Raw genomic sequence first — 17,151 nt, 5'->3', positions numbered from 1 at the left:
GTGAGCTAGGAGTATACGACTTGCTGCTGCAGCTGATACAAATTTGGTTTTCTTAAGCTAGCACATATGCTGATGTAACTTTAATTTCACTTATCCTTGTGTACTTAATATTAGAATAGATGGTGTTAAACCTTTAACATTACAATTTTTGGACAGGTTATGTTTCAAAGTTTAGTAATTTCCTTTATAAACAACAAACACAGTTTATTAAAAGATATTCCTATCTGTGATGTGAACATATTGTGCAAATTCTTGCTTCCTTTTCTTTCTTTGCAAATGGTGGAGTAAGTGATGGGAACTGCCATTTAACCAGTAATAGGCATTGCTGCTTGGAAGAAAATGACCTATTTTTTGTATGTGAACTCATCTTTTTTGATATTTTGAAGTTATATTTTCGATAACAGCAATATGGAAATCACATGCATTCTTCTTCTTACTACATTGTGTATTGGAGAAGACAAACACATTCCATAAAGCAAGTTTTGTTAGATTGAAAAATACCATCTTATAGTGATACCCCATGATTGCTGTTACCTTTGAAACCTCTCTACAACTTGTATTTAAAGGTTTACTATTGGGTAATAGTAGTCAAGATACATGCCTCTTTCGCTCAAACTGCTGTTACTTTACATTACTGAAATACAGCAATTTTCCCCTACATCGGCTTTGTATCACAAAATTATCTAGGCATTCCTCTTCTATATGAGCTCCCAGTTCCACACATATGAACCCTATGAAAAACAAGTTGATCTGCAAGTTGAGGAGCAGTGTATTATTATCCATACTAACATAATACAATGCATTTGAAACATGTTCTGTTCATCTTTAGGCATTTATACATAAATATATACATACAGGGAAATGTTACTTAAAAACAAACAGTCTTACACAAGATTAATATAGAACTCTTTGTCCATTCTTTGTTACTGTAGTGGCTGGTGTGGCATTTTGGTGGGAGGAGGGGGGGGGGGGGGGGCAGTGGATGGCTAGAAATCGAAATCGGTGATTTTTATTGTGCATTCTGTCTTGTTGAAGTGATGCACAATGCATCAGTTATTATGGAGAATTATTTATTGGTATCATGAATTGCCAGCAGATACAATGACACCATTGATATTGCTGTTTATTGGTCTTGAATACTGTTTGTTGGAACTTACAAAACCTTATTGACTTATAACAATTAAGAAGACTTTGGGTAAAGCTGTCTGTTATATACAGTGCATTGAAGATAATTATTGTTCCTTAATTCATTTTAGCAGTTGACTTGGTGTTCTTTTCCTAGCAAGCATTTTATCTTCTGTGATATTTGAGGACCAGTGTCAGACCCACTGAAAGTATCAAAATAAATCAAGATTTAAAAGCAATGTCTTGTCAACTATTTATCATATATTAATTGGAACATAGAAAGACTGGATAAAAGCATAAATTCCCAATTCCAGTTATGTGTCTTAAGAAACAGTAAGAATGAGAGTGTCCAAAATTATGATGTACATAAACAAATATTTCAGTTAAGTGTCGTACATCTCTCCTTTTAAGCCAGATAGAAACATGATGGCCTAAACATTGAAAATTGACAACAAAGAATGAATAGGAGAGGGCACCTGAGCACATGAGGAGGATAGTTTGTCTAGTTTTGTAGCTGCTCTGAAAGTTGGTACCACAAGAAAAGCCTGTTGTGACACACTTTGTTGTATTCAGAACACCTGTAGAAGACAATGAGAATTATAGCCAATGTAATATGTTGAATAGACTAAATGACATAACTGCATAAATGCAAACTTCTATTCATGTTCCTTTGAGTTGTTTTAGCTGACTTATTCTGTACCATTGAGAGCAAGAAGAGTTTTGTCTTTATCAATTTTTCTATATTCTTGAATTGCATATATGTGTACATTTAATGCCAAAGTCATGTCTGACAACCGTGTTAAGATGACTGATGGATTGTGTATGTACTGGGATGCCTTAGTGATGTCTAATGGCCCACATCTGTTGAAAGAAGGCTAGGTTAAAATGTAGGGAAAAATCGTGGCTTTGCTTCATGTTATGCCATTGTGTATTTAGTTTTCAATGACGGTGTATAGTTGATATTACCCCTCCCCCCTCAAAAAAAGGAAACTGATCTTTCAGTTACTGCAACTTTCATTTAAAAACCACATCATGGCTTGACAGAAAACACATGAAAATTCTTCATGTTGTTATTTCCAGTTTTCCAAGTGAATGCAAGCATAACTGAAAATTTCAGTACAGGTAATATCATAAGAATATTATTCCCATCAGTATGTTGCAGAGGTATTTCTTTAATATACTGTCCAGTCACATTAATGTGACCACATGTTAAAATCCTGTATAACCACCTTTTGCAGTGCATAACACAACGAGATGTGCAAAAAGAGAGTCAGTGAGGTTCTGGAAGGTACCAACAAGGATGTGGAGCCATGCCAACTCCAGTGCTGTGGCCAACTGCACTAAGTTTCTCAGTTGAGGATCCATGGCCCATAGCAGTGTAACATGTTGCATTTCCTTCTGGTAGATGCCAACATGCCGAGGAAAAACAAACTACATAAGGGTGAACATTGTCCCCAAGGATAGATTCATTCTCGTTCTGATCTATTGTGCCTTCCAGAGAGACAAGATCACCCAGGGTATGCCACAAAAATATTCCCCAGAATATAATAACGCTCCCTCTCTGGTCTGGTCCCTTCTGATGATTGTTGCAGGGTGTTTGCTTTCAATCTGATGCAGCATAAAATGTGATTCGTCTGAAAAGGCCACCTGTCACTACTCAGTGGATGTCCAGTTATGGTACTAGTGTGCAAGTTCCCACCTTTGTTGCAAATGAACAGCATTCTGCATGGGTGAATGAGCCAATTGTGCCTGCTGTGGAGGCCCATACAAAGCAATGTTTGCTGGATGGTTATTGTGGAGACACTGTTCATAGCCCCTTGGTTCATCATGATGGTCAGTTGCTCAACAGTTGCATGTCTATTTGCCCATACATATCTTCGCAGCTGTCATTAACCCATGTATCTATGGCCTGTGGTATGCCACAGTTGTCTCAGTGTCAGTTTTGGATAGTGCCATTTTGCCATACACGGTGTAATTTAACCATGGCAGCAAGCAAACAGTTAACAAACTTAGCCATTTCAGAAATGCTTTGTCTCTTATCCCGAAAGCAAATGATCATGCCCTTTTGAACATCACCCAAATTGCTCTGTTTCCACATTATGACAATGACTGAACTGTTTTCTGCATCCCCTGACACTATTTATATACCCTTCACTGCTAGTGCTGCTACCTGCCATCTGTGTGTGGTTATTGCATGTTGATGTCAATCATAGGCATTGGTTTCATTAATGTGGCTGGACCATCATGAAAATGTGTGCAAGAAACATTTCTTTATAACAGTGTGAGAATCTTCTAGAGAAATAGATATTACATACGTCTGTTTTGATTTAGAAATAATGACAGAATGTCAGAGTCACTCAACTAATGAATGTATGATCCACAGGTACTGGTCATCGCTGCGCAATCTTGTGATATCCTTGTTGAATTCGATGCGCTCCATCATCTCACTTCTGTTCCTGCTCTTCCTGTTTATCCTTATTTTTGCCTTACTTGGTATGCAGTTGTTTGGTGGTCAATTTAATTTTGAAGATGAGACGCCACCCACAAACTTCAACACATTTCCTATTGCTCTACTGACAGTCTTCCAAGTAAGTAGCCTTTCTTTAAATAAGAAAGAACATAATTTATGAACATTTGTCATTTATTATTTATTGTTGTGTGAAGCTTGGTTTTTTATAATTGTATAAAAGGTGAAGTATAATAATTTGTTATATTTCTCATTTCATCAAAAGCATAGAGACGGTCTTAAGGTGATGTTCTAGTTAAAACTCATTAATTGGTGTTTTGGGTTTATATGAGTGCTAGCAGGAAACAAGAAGTACCCAGAAGGGGAGAAGGGTATGTAATAAAACTTCATGGTTTGAAAGGGTATGTGATGTTATTTGAGTAATTACAAAATTGAGTCAAATTTAGAAAGAACTCAGCAGTATGATCCCACTTACACGTATGACATTGCACAGCCTCCGGCCCAAATGCATGCACTGATTTTGTGGGAAAGGGTGTCATCAAGCTATTGAATCCTCTTCTAAGACAAACTGTCAACAACTGTTGTAACTGGTCGTTGATATTCTGGATACTGGCACTAAGACAACAGTTGATGTCCAAGCTGGTATGACAAATTTTCTATCAAGGACAGATCTGGGGATCTTGCTGGCCACTGAAGCATCTCAACATCATGCAGACAGTTCATAGAGACATGTACCATGTATGGACGTGTGTTGTCCTGTTGAAAAATGACACCATGATACTGACACATGAGAAGTAACACACGAGGATGCAGGATGTCCATGATGTACCGTTTGCTGTCAGAGCTCTCTCAATCACTAAAATCTCTAACCTGAAGTCGTACCTGATGGCTCCTCACACCATGATACTAGGAGTAACCCTGCTGCGCCTCTCTAAAACATTGGAAAAATTTGACATCTCCCGAGGTCACCACCATACTCACCGGTAATGGTCGTGGTGGTAAGATAAGGTTGACTGGAACCTTTACGACAAGTATGCATGCCCACATGTTTCCATGTAGTGTGACATCATGCCACCAGCATGTCTGAATACCTTAAGAATCTGGATATTGCACATTTTGACCAGTAAGCCAAAAGGAGACCAACCTTGAGGTCCCTTTAAAACTCTGTCAGGTGCTGATAACACTGTCTCACATGAGTATGCAGCATCTTTGTGTCCTTCACAGTGATCACTCAATATCTGATGCTATTTATGCCCCTTTTATATCAAACCAGGCCTGGTAACAGCACTAAACATGGACAACTTTAATGCACTGTGGTGATCATTGTGTCTGTGACAGAGAATGACCCCTCTAATCATTTACATACTCACTAATGGTATGTATGTGTATGAGCCCCATCCGTAAAGTAAATTTCCCTGGTGTCATGAACAGAAAAAGAACACAGTTGAAAGATTTATTGTGACAGATACGGGAAGCATTGATCTGTTTTTCAATGTATTCATCATTGGAATACAGACATTTCAGTAATGAAACACTGCACCAGTTATTGCTCAGCACAATGCATTTCAAGAATCATTCTCATAGTCAAATGCAAATTGCAAATACACTCCTGGAAATGGAAAAAAGAACACATTGACACCGGTATGTCAGACCCACCATACTTGCTCCGGACACTGCGAGAGGGCTGTACAAGCAATGATCACACGCACGGCACAGCGGACACACCAGGAACCGTGGTGTTGGCTGTCGAATGGCGCTAGCTGCGCAGCATTTGTGCACCGCCGCCGTCAGTGTCAGCCAGTTTGCCGTGGCATACGGAGCTCCATTGCAGTCTTTAACACTGGTAGCATGCCGCGACAGCGTGGACGTGAACCGTATGTGCAGTTGACGGACTTTGAGTGAGGGCGTATAGTGGGCATGCGGGAGGCCAGGTGGACGTACCGCCGAATTGCTCAACACGTGGGGCGTGAGGTCTCCACAGTACATCGATGTTGTCGCCAGTGGTCGACGGAAGGTGCACGTGCCCGTCGACCTGGGACCGGACCGCAGCGACGCACGGATGCACGCCAAGACCGTAGGATCCTACGCAGTGCCGTAGGGGACCGCACCGCCACTTCCCAGCAAATTAGGGACACTGTTGCTCCTGGGGTGTCGGCGAGGACCATTCGCAACCGTCTCCATGAAGCTGGGCTACGGTCCCGCACACCGTTAGGCCGTCTTCCACTCACGCCCCAACATCGTGCAGCCTGCCTCCAGTGGTGTCGCGACAGGCGTGAATGGAGGGATGAATGGAGACATGTCGTCTTCAGCGATGAGAGTCGCTTCTGCCTTGGTGCCAATGATGGTCATATGCGTGTTTGGCACCGTGCAGGTGAGCGCCACAAGCAGGACTGCATACGACCGAGGCACACAGGGCCAACACCCGGCATCATGGTGTGGGGAGCGATCTCCTACACTGGCCGTACACCACTGGTGATCATCGAGGGGACACTGAATAGTGCACAGTACATCCAAACCCTCATCGAACCCATCGTTCTACCATTCCTAGACCGGCAAGGGAACTTGCTGTTCCAGCAGGACAATGCACGTCCGCATGTATCCCGTGCCACCCAACGTGCTCTAGAAGGTGTAAGTCAACTACCCTGGCCAGCAAGATCTCCGGATCTGTCCCCCATTGAGCATGTTTGGGACTGGATGAAGCGTCGTCTCACGCGGTCTGCACGTCCAGCACGAACGCTGGTCCAACTGAGGCGCCAGGTGGAAATGGCATGGCAAGCCGTTCCACAGGACTACATCCAGCATCTCTACGATCGTCTCCATGGGAGAATAGCAGCCTGCATTGCTGCGAAAGGTGGATATACACTGTACTAGTGCCGACATTGTGCATGCTCTGTTGCCTGTGTCTATGTGCCTGTGGTTCTGTCAGTGTGATCATGTGATGTATCTGACCCCAGGAATGTGTCAATAAAGTTTCCCCTTCCTGGTACAATGAATTCACGGTGTTCTTATTTCAATTTCCAGGAGTGTATTTGCAATTGACAGTGATATTAAATTCTTGAAACATGTTCTAAGCATGAAAAATACACAGCTAGTGCAGTCTTTCATTATTTAAATCATGAATGATACAGCTGCAGGCTTTCCAAAAACATTGACTATGATGAACTGACATTTTGTTGAGTGGGACCAAATTCAGACATTTCTTGTCCCTTAGGACCAACTGTTGTATGCCAGTGTCACAGAAGTTTGCCAATTGGAACTGTATCCACTGTTTGACAACAATCTCTCCCTCTCATTCAGTTTAATAATGCTGACTCTGACCAAACAGGAAATTCATAAAGTTCTGAAACAGATGGAAATAACTGGGTGTGAGGTTCAGGCTGTAGGGTGGATGGTCAAATTTCTCTCAGCCGAGTGTTTGCATGAGCTCTGTTGTCCATCAGGCCATCTGTGGTTGACCATTATTCTGCAGCAAGACAACATAGGCGCTAAGAATACCATGCCACTTTTCTAAGTGGACCTTCGCAATTTCTGCATTGTTTTGCGGTAATTCTCATCATTCACCATCTCACATCTGGTCAGGAGTTCAATGAGGAGAACTGCCTGATTGTCCCAGAACAAAAAACACAGCACTTTTTGCATCAACACAGATGTGAAATGTGCATATAGCATTGTTGACCAGGAGCCCCTGGTGCAACTCTTTTTATTTGATGCCACTTCAGCAACTTGCACATGGATGATGATGAAATGTTCTAAGGACAATGTTCTAAGGACAAATCTCTCTCTCTCTCTCTCACACACACACACACACACACACAGACACACAGAGTTCTGAGCAGAGAAAATCCCTCACCCGACCACGAATCAAAACCAGCCCCCTGTGACGGAGAGTCAATGACATAGATTACAAGGCCAAAAGCTGCTAACTGTGCCAACAAAATCTACATGAATTTCATCTTGCAGGTAGAGTTACTGTCATGCCCATGCATAGATTGCTGCTTGGTTTGTAGGGTTTTGTGTGGAACCAACAACTCGTCACCTTTGATGATCCAGTCTAGAAATTCACCACCGTAATCATGTTACCACTGTTGAAAAGTCAGAACTGTCCTAATGGGCTTTGCTTTGTGTTCTGGAGTCAGTTGCTTCAGTACCCACCTGCTGCACAATTTCTGGAACAACAGGTGCTCTGAGACAATTCCATGCTACAAGGATTGGTGAATCTTTGGGAACTGCCTGCTGAGTTTCATTGACTGTGAAGTGATGGTTTGCCATAATGCATTCCTGCACAAGCTCTACAAGGTCTCCTGTAATGGTGGATGACCTCCCACTGTGCTCCTCAGTTTGGCAACCAGATTGGTTACCTGGTGCAAAGTCTCTACACCAGTGATGCGTCATGTTTTTTCTCATGACATTAGGACCATAGACATAACATAACTGATGATGAATTTCAATTGATGCTGTGTTTCATGCATTCAGAAACTTTATCACCAAGTGCATTTTCCACACAGTGGAAGCTGGAACACGAGCCTCCACTTTCAATCGCTGCCTCAAAGCTTCTGTGAGACCTTCGGGAGTTCCTCTAGCACATGTTCAATATCACATCACTACTGTATCACATACACTCAGTTGCTTTGAGCAACATATGATTTGCTAATTTTGGTACGACATGAAAACTTACTTTATGAACGTGTCGCATTGACATCCAACCATGTCTTCTGGGTGGTTCACTTTCTTTGGAAGGCAGAATAACTTCTAAAAACACCCAAACATTTTTTTAGATTATACCTCTAACTTTCTTTCAGAAAAAGGCTATTTTGACTTTACTAAGTTTTTGAAAATAAACACTAGTGTAATCATTAATATTTTTTTTAGATATAAGACTCCCAAATGTGCCACATAACATAAAAATTATGAATCTTATAGACAGGTATTATATGTGTCTGGGAGAATTTCTGGGAAATGAGCTACCGCGTCGGTATTAGATGTTACTGCTTTCAGGATTCCTACTTTTTGCCAGCAGTTAGTTCATACAGTACTTCAAACCTTTGCAATGTTTCTTCAGACAGATTATCATTAGCCTGAATACCATATTTTTTGTCTGTTTCAGCATTTTTTGACTCATCAGTGCTGTGAACTTTATTGTCAATAAATATACAATATGCTTAGAAATTGATGCTGGGGTATTCATCTTGAATGGACTCCATTGTTGCATTTATCTAGAAAGTATTACTCTCATTAGAATGTTATCATTAATCACAGTTGCTATATGAAGAATCATTTCTCTTTCTATGTCTTTCTTCTATAATTTGTTGCTAACACATTCATTTACTTACAGAAAGTGTAGTAATGATTATTCAGTGTATAGTTGGTGGAAAACATGTTGTTATTCTGTTTACTTATGATACCGTATTTCCTCATACTAATTTGGAACATACATCTACCAAAGCTCAAGTGAGACACATACTTCAGATAAAAATTCTAAGACCTCTACTTCATATTCCATGAGAAACTATCTCTCTACTATGAAGCAGTCTCTTTTTGTTTCTGTTTCTTCCAACAAGAGCTTCCCCTTTCATACTTTTTTTCAGAATGTTATCTTCCTTTCCCCTTCATTTGTTATTGCACCATATCTCTATCATCTGCTTGTTACTGAATAAAGGCTACCTATCGTTATTTATGTGAGTATGTGGTAGTGTTGCCTGTAGCGAGTTTTGTACACAGTGTGAAAATGAATTAGCCAACAAAATCATCAAAATAATCTTAAAACATTTCTCTTCTGTCCCATCCTTATGTGAGTGCAAGCACAGTGTTCACCTTCTGTATTTAAGTATCAGTTCAGCATATATTCCCACCCCACATGTAAGATTTCATTTTTTGTTTTATTTTTTAAATTTACATATTCTTCCCTCAAAATAGTCTGTAATGGGAGACCAAATTTAAGTAGAGTAACAAGAAAAATGTTTATTGACTCAGAATAATGGAAATAAGGGGTAACATTTCTTATTCTACAGGGTGTTACAAAAAGGTACGGCCAAATTTTCAGGAAACATTCCTCACACACAAAGAAAGAAAATATGTTATGTGGACATGTGTCCGGAAACGCTTACTTTCCATGTTAGAGCTCATTTTATTACTTCTCTTAAAATCACATTAATCATGGAATGGAAACACACAGCAACAGAACATTCCAGCGTGATTTCAAACACTTTGTTACAGGAAATGTTCAAAATATCCTCCGTTAGTGAGGATACATGCATCCATCTTCCATCGCATGGAATCCCTGATGCGCTGATGCAACCCTGGAAAATGGCGTTTTGTATCACAGCCGTTCACAATACGAGCACGAAGAGTCTCTACATTTGGTACCGGGGTTGCGTAGACAAGAGCTTTCAAATGCCCCCATAAATGAAAGTCAATAGGGTTGTGGTCAGGAGAGTGTGGAGGCCATGGAATTGGTCCACCTCTACCAATCCATCGATCACCGAATCTGTTGTTGAGAAGCGTACGAACACATTGACTGAAATGTGCAGGAGCTCCATTGTGCATGAACCACATGTTGTGTCATACTTGTAAAGGCACACGTTCTAGCAACACAGGTAGAGTATCCCGTATGAAATCCTGATAACGTGCTCCATTGAGTGTAGGTGGAAGAACATGGAGTCCCAATCAAGACATCACCAACAATGCCTGCCCAAACGTTCACAGAAAATCTGTGTTGATGACGTGATTGCACAACTGTGTGTGGATTTTTGTCAGCCCACACATGTTGATTGTGAAAATTTACAATTTGATCACGTTGGAATGAAGCCTCATCCGTAAATAGAACACTTGCACTGAAATGGGGATTGACACAATGTTGGATGAACCATTCGCAGAAGTGTACCCGTGGAGGCCAGTCAGCTGCTGATAGTGCCTGCACACGCTGTGCATGGTACAGAAACAACTGGTTCTCCCGTAGCACTCTCCATACAGTGACATGGTCAACGTTACCTTGTACAGCAGCAACTTCTGTGATGCTGACATTAGGGTTATCGTCAACTGCACGAAGAATTGCCTCATCCATTGCAGGTGTCCTCATCGTTCTAGGTCTTCCCCAGTCATGAGTCATAGGCTGGAATGTTCCATGCTCCCTAAGACGCTGATCAATTGCTTCGAACGTCTTCCTGTCGGGACACCTTCATTCTGGAAATCTGTCTCAATAAAACCATACCGCGCCACGGCTATTGCCCCGTGCTAATCCATACATCAAATGGGCATCTGCCAACTCCGCATTTGTGAACATTGCACTGACTGCAAAACCACGTTCGTGATGAATACTAACTACTGATGTGCTTGATGCTAGTACTGTAAAGCAATGAGTCGCGTGTCAACACAAGCACCGAAGTCAACATTACCTTCCTTCAATTGGGCCAACTGGCGGTGAATCGAGGAAGTACAGTACATACTGACGAAACTAAAATGAGCTCTAACACGGAAATTAAGCATTTCTGGACACATGTTCACATAAATCTTTTTCTTATTTGTGTGTGAGGAATGTTTCCTGAAAGTTTGGCTGTACCTTTTTGTAACACCCTGTATAATAAGGGTCATACGAGACTAAATCTACAACATTTTCCAATATGAAAATATTATAATTGAAGTAGAATGATATGTGAAATATCATATTCTAGATAACAGAAGTGCAGAGGTAAACTAAAAATGAAACAGAATTAAGTGTCTTTTGTGGTAACATTGAAAACTGTTTGGCACATTTTATGTAGTCAATCTGTGCATATTCTTAAATGATTAAAAGTTTCTGTAACAGTGTAGTGTTATATCATGTAAGTTTCTGTATTTTATTTTTGATATGCTGTCATATCTTGCATTCTGCCTGAACCATTGATTTAAGCTCACTTCAGAAAAATAATTCTAAGAGAATTTTATACTTTGAACCTTAGTAAATAGCACACACTTATTTATTTTTATCAATAATTAAACTGCTGATATTTGATGATACTTATTAATTTATTTTTTGACAATAGCATATGTTTATTTCTGAAGACAAAATGCTAAAAATTAATTATTGAAAAAATATGCTGTAAGGAAACTAATCTGTTTTCATATCATCTCTGGATGATACTTACAATTAGACTAATTTACATTCCAGATTCTTACTGGTGAGGACTGGAATGAAGTGATGTATCAAGGAATTCGTTCTCAGGGTGGAAATAGTGGTGGTATGATCTACTCACTTTATTTTATCATTTTGGTTCTGTTCGGAAACTATACACTGCTGAATGTGTTCTTGGCCATTGCTGTTGACAATCTGGCCAATGCACAAGAACTGACTGCAGCAGAAGAAGAGCAAGAAGAGGAAGATAAAGAGGTAAGAACTCTTAACATATCTGTGGTGATGGAAAAACAGTGTAGTTGTAACAAATTTCATGAAGTGTATAGGTTTACTTTGTACGTATTGTAGTGTGACAGTACCTCACACACGTGGCAACAATAGATTGTAGAGGTTCATGTGTTCAAATGCCCTTGTGAGGCCAATTGAGGAGCTACTTGATTCAGAAGTAGTGGCCCTGGTCATGAAAACTGACAGTGGCTGGGAGAGCAGTGTGCTGACCACATGCCCCTCCAGATACACATCCAGTGATGCCTGTCAGCTGAGGATAACACAGATGTTGGTCAGTAGCATTGGGCCTTTCAAGGCCTGTTTGGCCAGAGTTGTGTGTTCAGATGTTGACACAGTGTGCTAAAAGCGTGACAAGTTGTCTGCTCCAAATGGTTCAAATGGCTCTGAGCACTATGGGACTTAACGTCTGAGGTCATCAGTCCCCTACAACTTAGAACTACTTAAACCTAACTAACCTAAGGACATCACACACATCCATGCCCGAGGCAGGATTCGAACCTGTGACCGTAGCGGTTGCGCAGTTCCAGACTGTAGCGCCTAGAACCGCCCGGCCACTCCGGCCGGCTGTCTGCTCCCATAGCATGTCCATGTCACCTGTGCTGTAAACTGAAATGCACAATATTTTGAGCAGCATATACTTCATGTTCATGACAAAATAAAGACCCCCCCCCCTCAGGTACTGTGGGCTTGTTAATAGAGACATTGATGGTACCAATTGGCAACTATCCATCTTGTCAAATGAATAACTTCAATTTAACCCACATTGTTGTGCAGGTAGGTAAAAGCTGCTATAGAGGTAGGCATTACATCCCAGAATAGATTAGCCAACATTATAATGGACTTTATGGTCTGTGATTCTATTTGGTTTCATGGAAATTTTATAGATTCCAAACTGTTAGTAGTAGCTGCACCAGGGAAGTTACAGGGACCTAAGCAATTTGTGTCCTTTGGCGCATTCCAAGTGCTGTGTTTCAACAGGAGGTTTGTGTGTTATCTCATTCCACTTTCTCTCCCTTCTTTCTTTCATGTCCATTGCTGCTAGCACTCTTAGTTTAAATTTACCTTCCCATAATCTGTATTTATTATCGCATTTATCGCAAAAGAATGTCAATTGTGTGGTTTTGCCTACACTACTATAATTTCTAAATGTAATGTTCTATATTAGATGTAACTTTTAACATACCTATTGTAATATATGTAATATAAAATAAATATAATTCCTAGTTAGGTGTAAGAATGGGCCTGCTGGTCATAGTCTTGTCAATTTAAATAAATCAATAAATAAATCCACATATCATAAGTAATTTTCAAGACTCCTTTGCATGACAAAATCATTTCTTCTGTGACCAACTTGGTTTATTTGACATGTTAACTGTGGATGCACTGGATAGTGAACAATAAAGCAAACAACCTTCCCATAAGTTTATCTTTTCAGAACAATAAGAAGATATTATCATGAAATATGACAAATTATTGATTCCATTGCTCATATCAGTGTTATTTCTAGTAGCATTTTTCTTTTTTGGGGGTGGGTGGGGGTGGGGGGTGGGTATATTTGGGTGTTAAATGGGGAAAGGCAGGTATGTGTTCCAGTTTGCAACACTAATCCATCCCTTCTTCCTATGTACCTAGTCATGTGCCTACTTTTTAATAAGCTGCAAAATGAACTGATGGTCTTTATTCACAACAGACACGGGCTGCCCACTTTGCACTGTTTCTCACTTAATTCTCTACTGGTAAAAAAGAGAATTTACTTCTAAACTGAAAACTGAGTTAGGAAGTTCCCAATACAGGTTTGAAATATTATAATTTTTTCAGAATAACACTATCTATATTTGATTTCTGTGTCCCTTAAATCCATTATTTTGGTTTGAATATGAGCAAAAGCTATTTGTTGATGGATACAGCCTGCACTGTTTCAGCCTTCATATGCTGTATGGCATTAACACTGAGAACATACTTCTTTACTATGTTGTAAATGTCCCTTGTAGTACTCTGCACTAGGCCACCCTGGACATCCCATTGTAGCTGATTACTGTGCTCCACTGAAAGAACCTCAGCTCTAGTTGGCCAACACGTTTTTGGGGTGGGTGGGGGTGGGGGATATTTGAGTGTTAAATGGGCATGAACCACTTCCTTCATTGCCTCTCCATTGTCCCCACTACATTACAACATGGTTCCTTGGCATGTCGCTGTTGACGCTACCTACCTATATACCAACATCCCCATGTGCGTGGCCTCGAACCATCAGACACTAAGCACTACCACACCCAAGATCATGCTCATTCCACAATAACCACCTCATTCCTAATGCATGTTACCACTTATATCCTAAATCACAACTACTTTTCCTATGAGGGGAAGATATATTAACAAATCTGCTTCACAGTCATGGCACCTTATATGTCAGCCCGTGTGGGTGACCTGGAGGAAATCCTCCTAGCCATGCATGATCCTAAACCCCTGGTGTTGTGCAGGTTAACTGATGATCTCCTATCTACTGTGTCCTATCTCCTTCACTTGGTCGTCACTAGCTCAGTGTGCCAAATTTCTTGATATTGACCTCCACCTCTCTGATGGCTCCATAGGGACCTCCATCCATTTAAAGCCTCCAACTGTCAACAATACTTCCACTTTGATAGATAAATAAAAAGCCTAAGAAGTTTCTCTCATGTACCTTAAACAGCACATCTGCAGTAATAAGCAGTCCCTTTCCCATTATGCTGAAGCCCTTCACAGACAAGCACCAACCTTCAAACCCTGTTCATGAACATCTTCCATGTATATCTACATGTGCTCCAAATTCTCCAAACCCCCCCCCCCCCCATGTACCAGCTACAGAAGATCTGTTCCATTATTACCAAATATCATCCTAGACTGGAAAAACTAAACCACATCCTCCAACATCCCTGAAATAAAGAACACCCTTCCCACCTTTTCCATATTCCACTGCCCTCTCAATCTATGAAATATCAAGGTCCATTCTGACCCTACACTTAATTGCAACTCCTTGTCACATAGGTCATAGCCCTTTGGAAGACCCAAGTTCAAGAATGGACCTATGCACCCTTGCAGCACAATTCGTCCTGCCCTGCCATAGGCATATCCTGCCATACCAGAAGCGGGACCATATCAGAAACAAGCCATTTTTGATATAAATGTGTTGGTAAATTTTGAGACATGTCATGACTCAAGACTAGATCTAAATTATATAGATATCTGAGATTTAGCAGAATCATAGGAAATCACTTCTAGATGAGTACACGAAATCTGTAATGAATAAAAACTCAGTACTTCAGATCAGATTCAAGGCTGTGGGAGGCAAATGCTCTGTCTTATGGGTACTTATGATGACTGATGTTTGGATAATGCATGTTTTGCACTTTTCCTTTGTACTACCAGCTGACACACTGAAAGTTGCTTAGTTATAAAAGTGTTTGGTTTCATGGAATACTTTCAAAGAATCAGTGAAGAATTATGAAGTTGAAGTTCAATGCAGCTGAACGTAGAAAACTTGCACTTAGCAGCAAGCCACTGTTGGTGGTTGAGATAAGAACTTAAGCCTGAAATAAAGAAATGAGTGAGTAGAATTAAGAAATTGAAGTTTATAACTATTTTAAAACTTACAGATTTAAACTAGAGGTCTTGGGTTTTATAAAAAATGAGAAATATATGTCCAAGTCAAATTTCTATAACTACTGTCTGCAGTAATGGAGTAGAGCAGGTGTCTAAAGCTGAGGCAATTATATGGTGGAGGCCATTGAGAAACTTTGTGCATACATGCCCTGGGCTATCTATAGCCTGAAAATGAAAGAAAAACTGAAACAAGCTGAAAACAGTAATATGAGATTGTGCAAATTTGTGATGCTTTGTAGTAAGAGAAGAACTAAAATATTTTCTATCTTTCACAAAGTGTGACAATAACTTTTAGGAAAATCATTTTAAATTTTGTTTTATGAGAGAGACATACATATATGACTAACTGGACTGCATTATGTGCTCCTTAAAATCACACAAAAGCTGTATAGTCTACTATAATAATTGCCTTACTTTTCTTTTTTTATTCAGAGACATATGAAAAAAATTTTTTTGTCTCCTTAAACATTTGAAGTGATTTTATCAAACACTTATTTTTTTAAAAAAAATCTTTATTTTCAAAGAATGCTCAGAAGCACTTTGAGTGCCACAGTAATTCTTTAAAACAGAACATCATTGTTATGAATACAAGACAGATTATTGATTTTCCTTGTCTCCTATGATTTCTGTTTCCATTTTCCTGGCTTTCCTTTCTCAGGCCTATGTAAGGAGACCACTCATTGAAAAGCAGAAGTATTGAGTTGTCTATAGGCACACACGAAGGAAAGAAAGCTTGCTAGCTTTAGGAGTTATACTTCGATGAACTAGAGTACACACACACACACACACACACACACACACACACACACACACACACACACACACACGTGTACACACAGAAGAAGATGGCTGGTTTGCAGGCTAAGAATGCGGAAGGGAAGGGTGGCAGATATTTGGGCTGGCATGATTGTAAAGGAAGGTGGGAAGGGGCACATGCTGAGGGTGACCTGGGACAGGAATTGGGAGGGGGTGACAGCATAGAGGAAACTGTTAGGTTTAGGTGGAGGGTGCAGGGACAGTGGGGTACCTGAGATTTTGGCCAGGATTGTTATGAGAATGGAGGATGTACTGTGAGGATAACTCCCATCTATATAGTTTAGAGAAGTTGGTTGTGGAGGGAAGGATCCAGATGGCATGCCTTTCAAACTGAACTGCATGTTGTGCCACCAGATGGTCAGTTTTGTTCTTGAAAACGGCTTGGCAGTGGCCATTCATCCTTGTGGACAGCTGGTTGGTAATCACACCAACATAAAAGGCTGTGTAGTGTTTGCAGCAGAGTTGATATATGACATTGCTGCTTTCATAGGTAGCCCAGCCTCTGATGGAGTAGGATGAGCCTGTGACAGGGCTGGAGTAGGAGGTGTTAGGTGGGTGGATTGGGCAGGTGTTGCACCTTGATCTGCCAAAGCAAGTGGTTGGGAGTGGGAGTGGGGTAGGGATGGACTAGGATATTGTGTAGGTTGGATGTGCAATGGAACACCACTTTAGGAGGGGTGGGAGAGAGTCTTGGGTAGGATGTCCCTCATTT

The 17,151-nt window shown here is 40.5% G+C and overlaps 1 protein-coding gene across 1 annotated transcript in view; it reads left to right on the top strand.

Moving 5' to 3' along the window:
• The window catches only part of LOC126184206 (voltage-dependent calcium channel type A subunit alpha-1-like), a 508,450-nt gene that overhangs the window by 261,417 nt on the left and 229,882 nt on the right, over nt 1-17,151 (top strand). Inside the window, 2 exon segments of the mRNA XM_049926574.1 lie at nt 3,509-3,713; nt 11,736-11,954. Coding sequence (XP_049782531.1) covers nt 3,509-3,713; nt 11,736-11,954 — 424 coding nt within the window.

The sequence above is a fragment of the Schistocerca cancellata genome, chromosome 4 (assembly GCF_023864275.1).
Source record: "Schistocerca cancellata isolate TAMUIC-IGC-003103 chromosome 4, iqSchCanc2.1, whole genome shotgun sequence".
Classification (NCBI taxonomy): domain Eukaryota; kingdom Metazoa; phylum Arthropoda; class Insecta; order Orthoptera; family Acrididae; genus Schistocerca; species Schistocerca cancellata.
The sequence above is the reverse complement of the archived record's forward strand: the minus strand, read 5'-3'. Positions and strand labels throughout refer to the sequence as shown.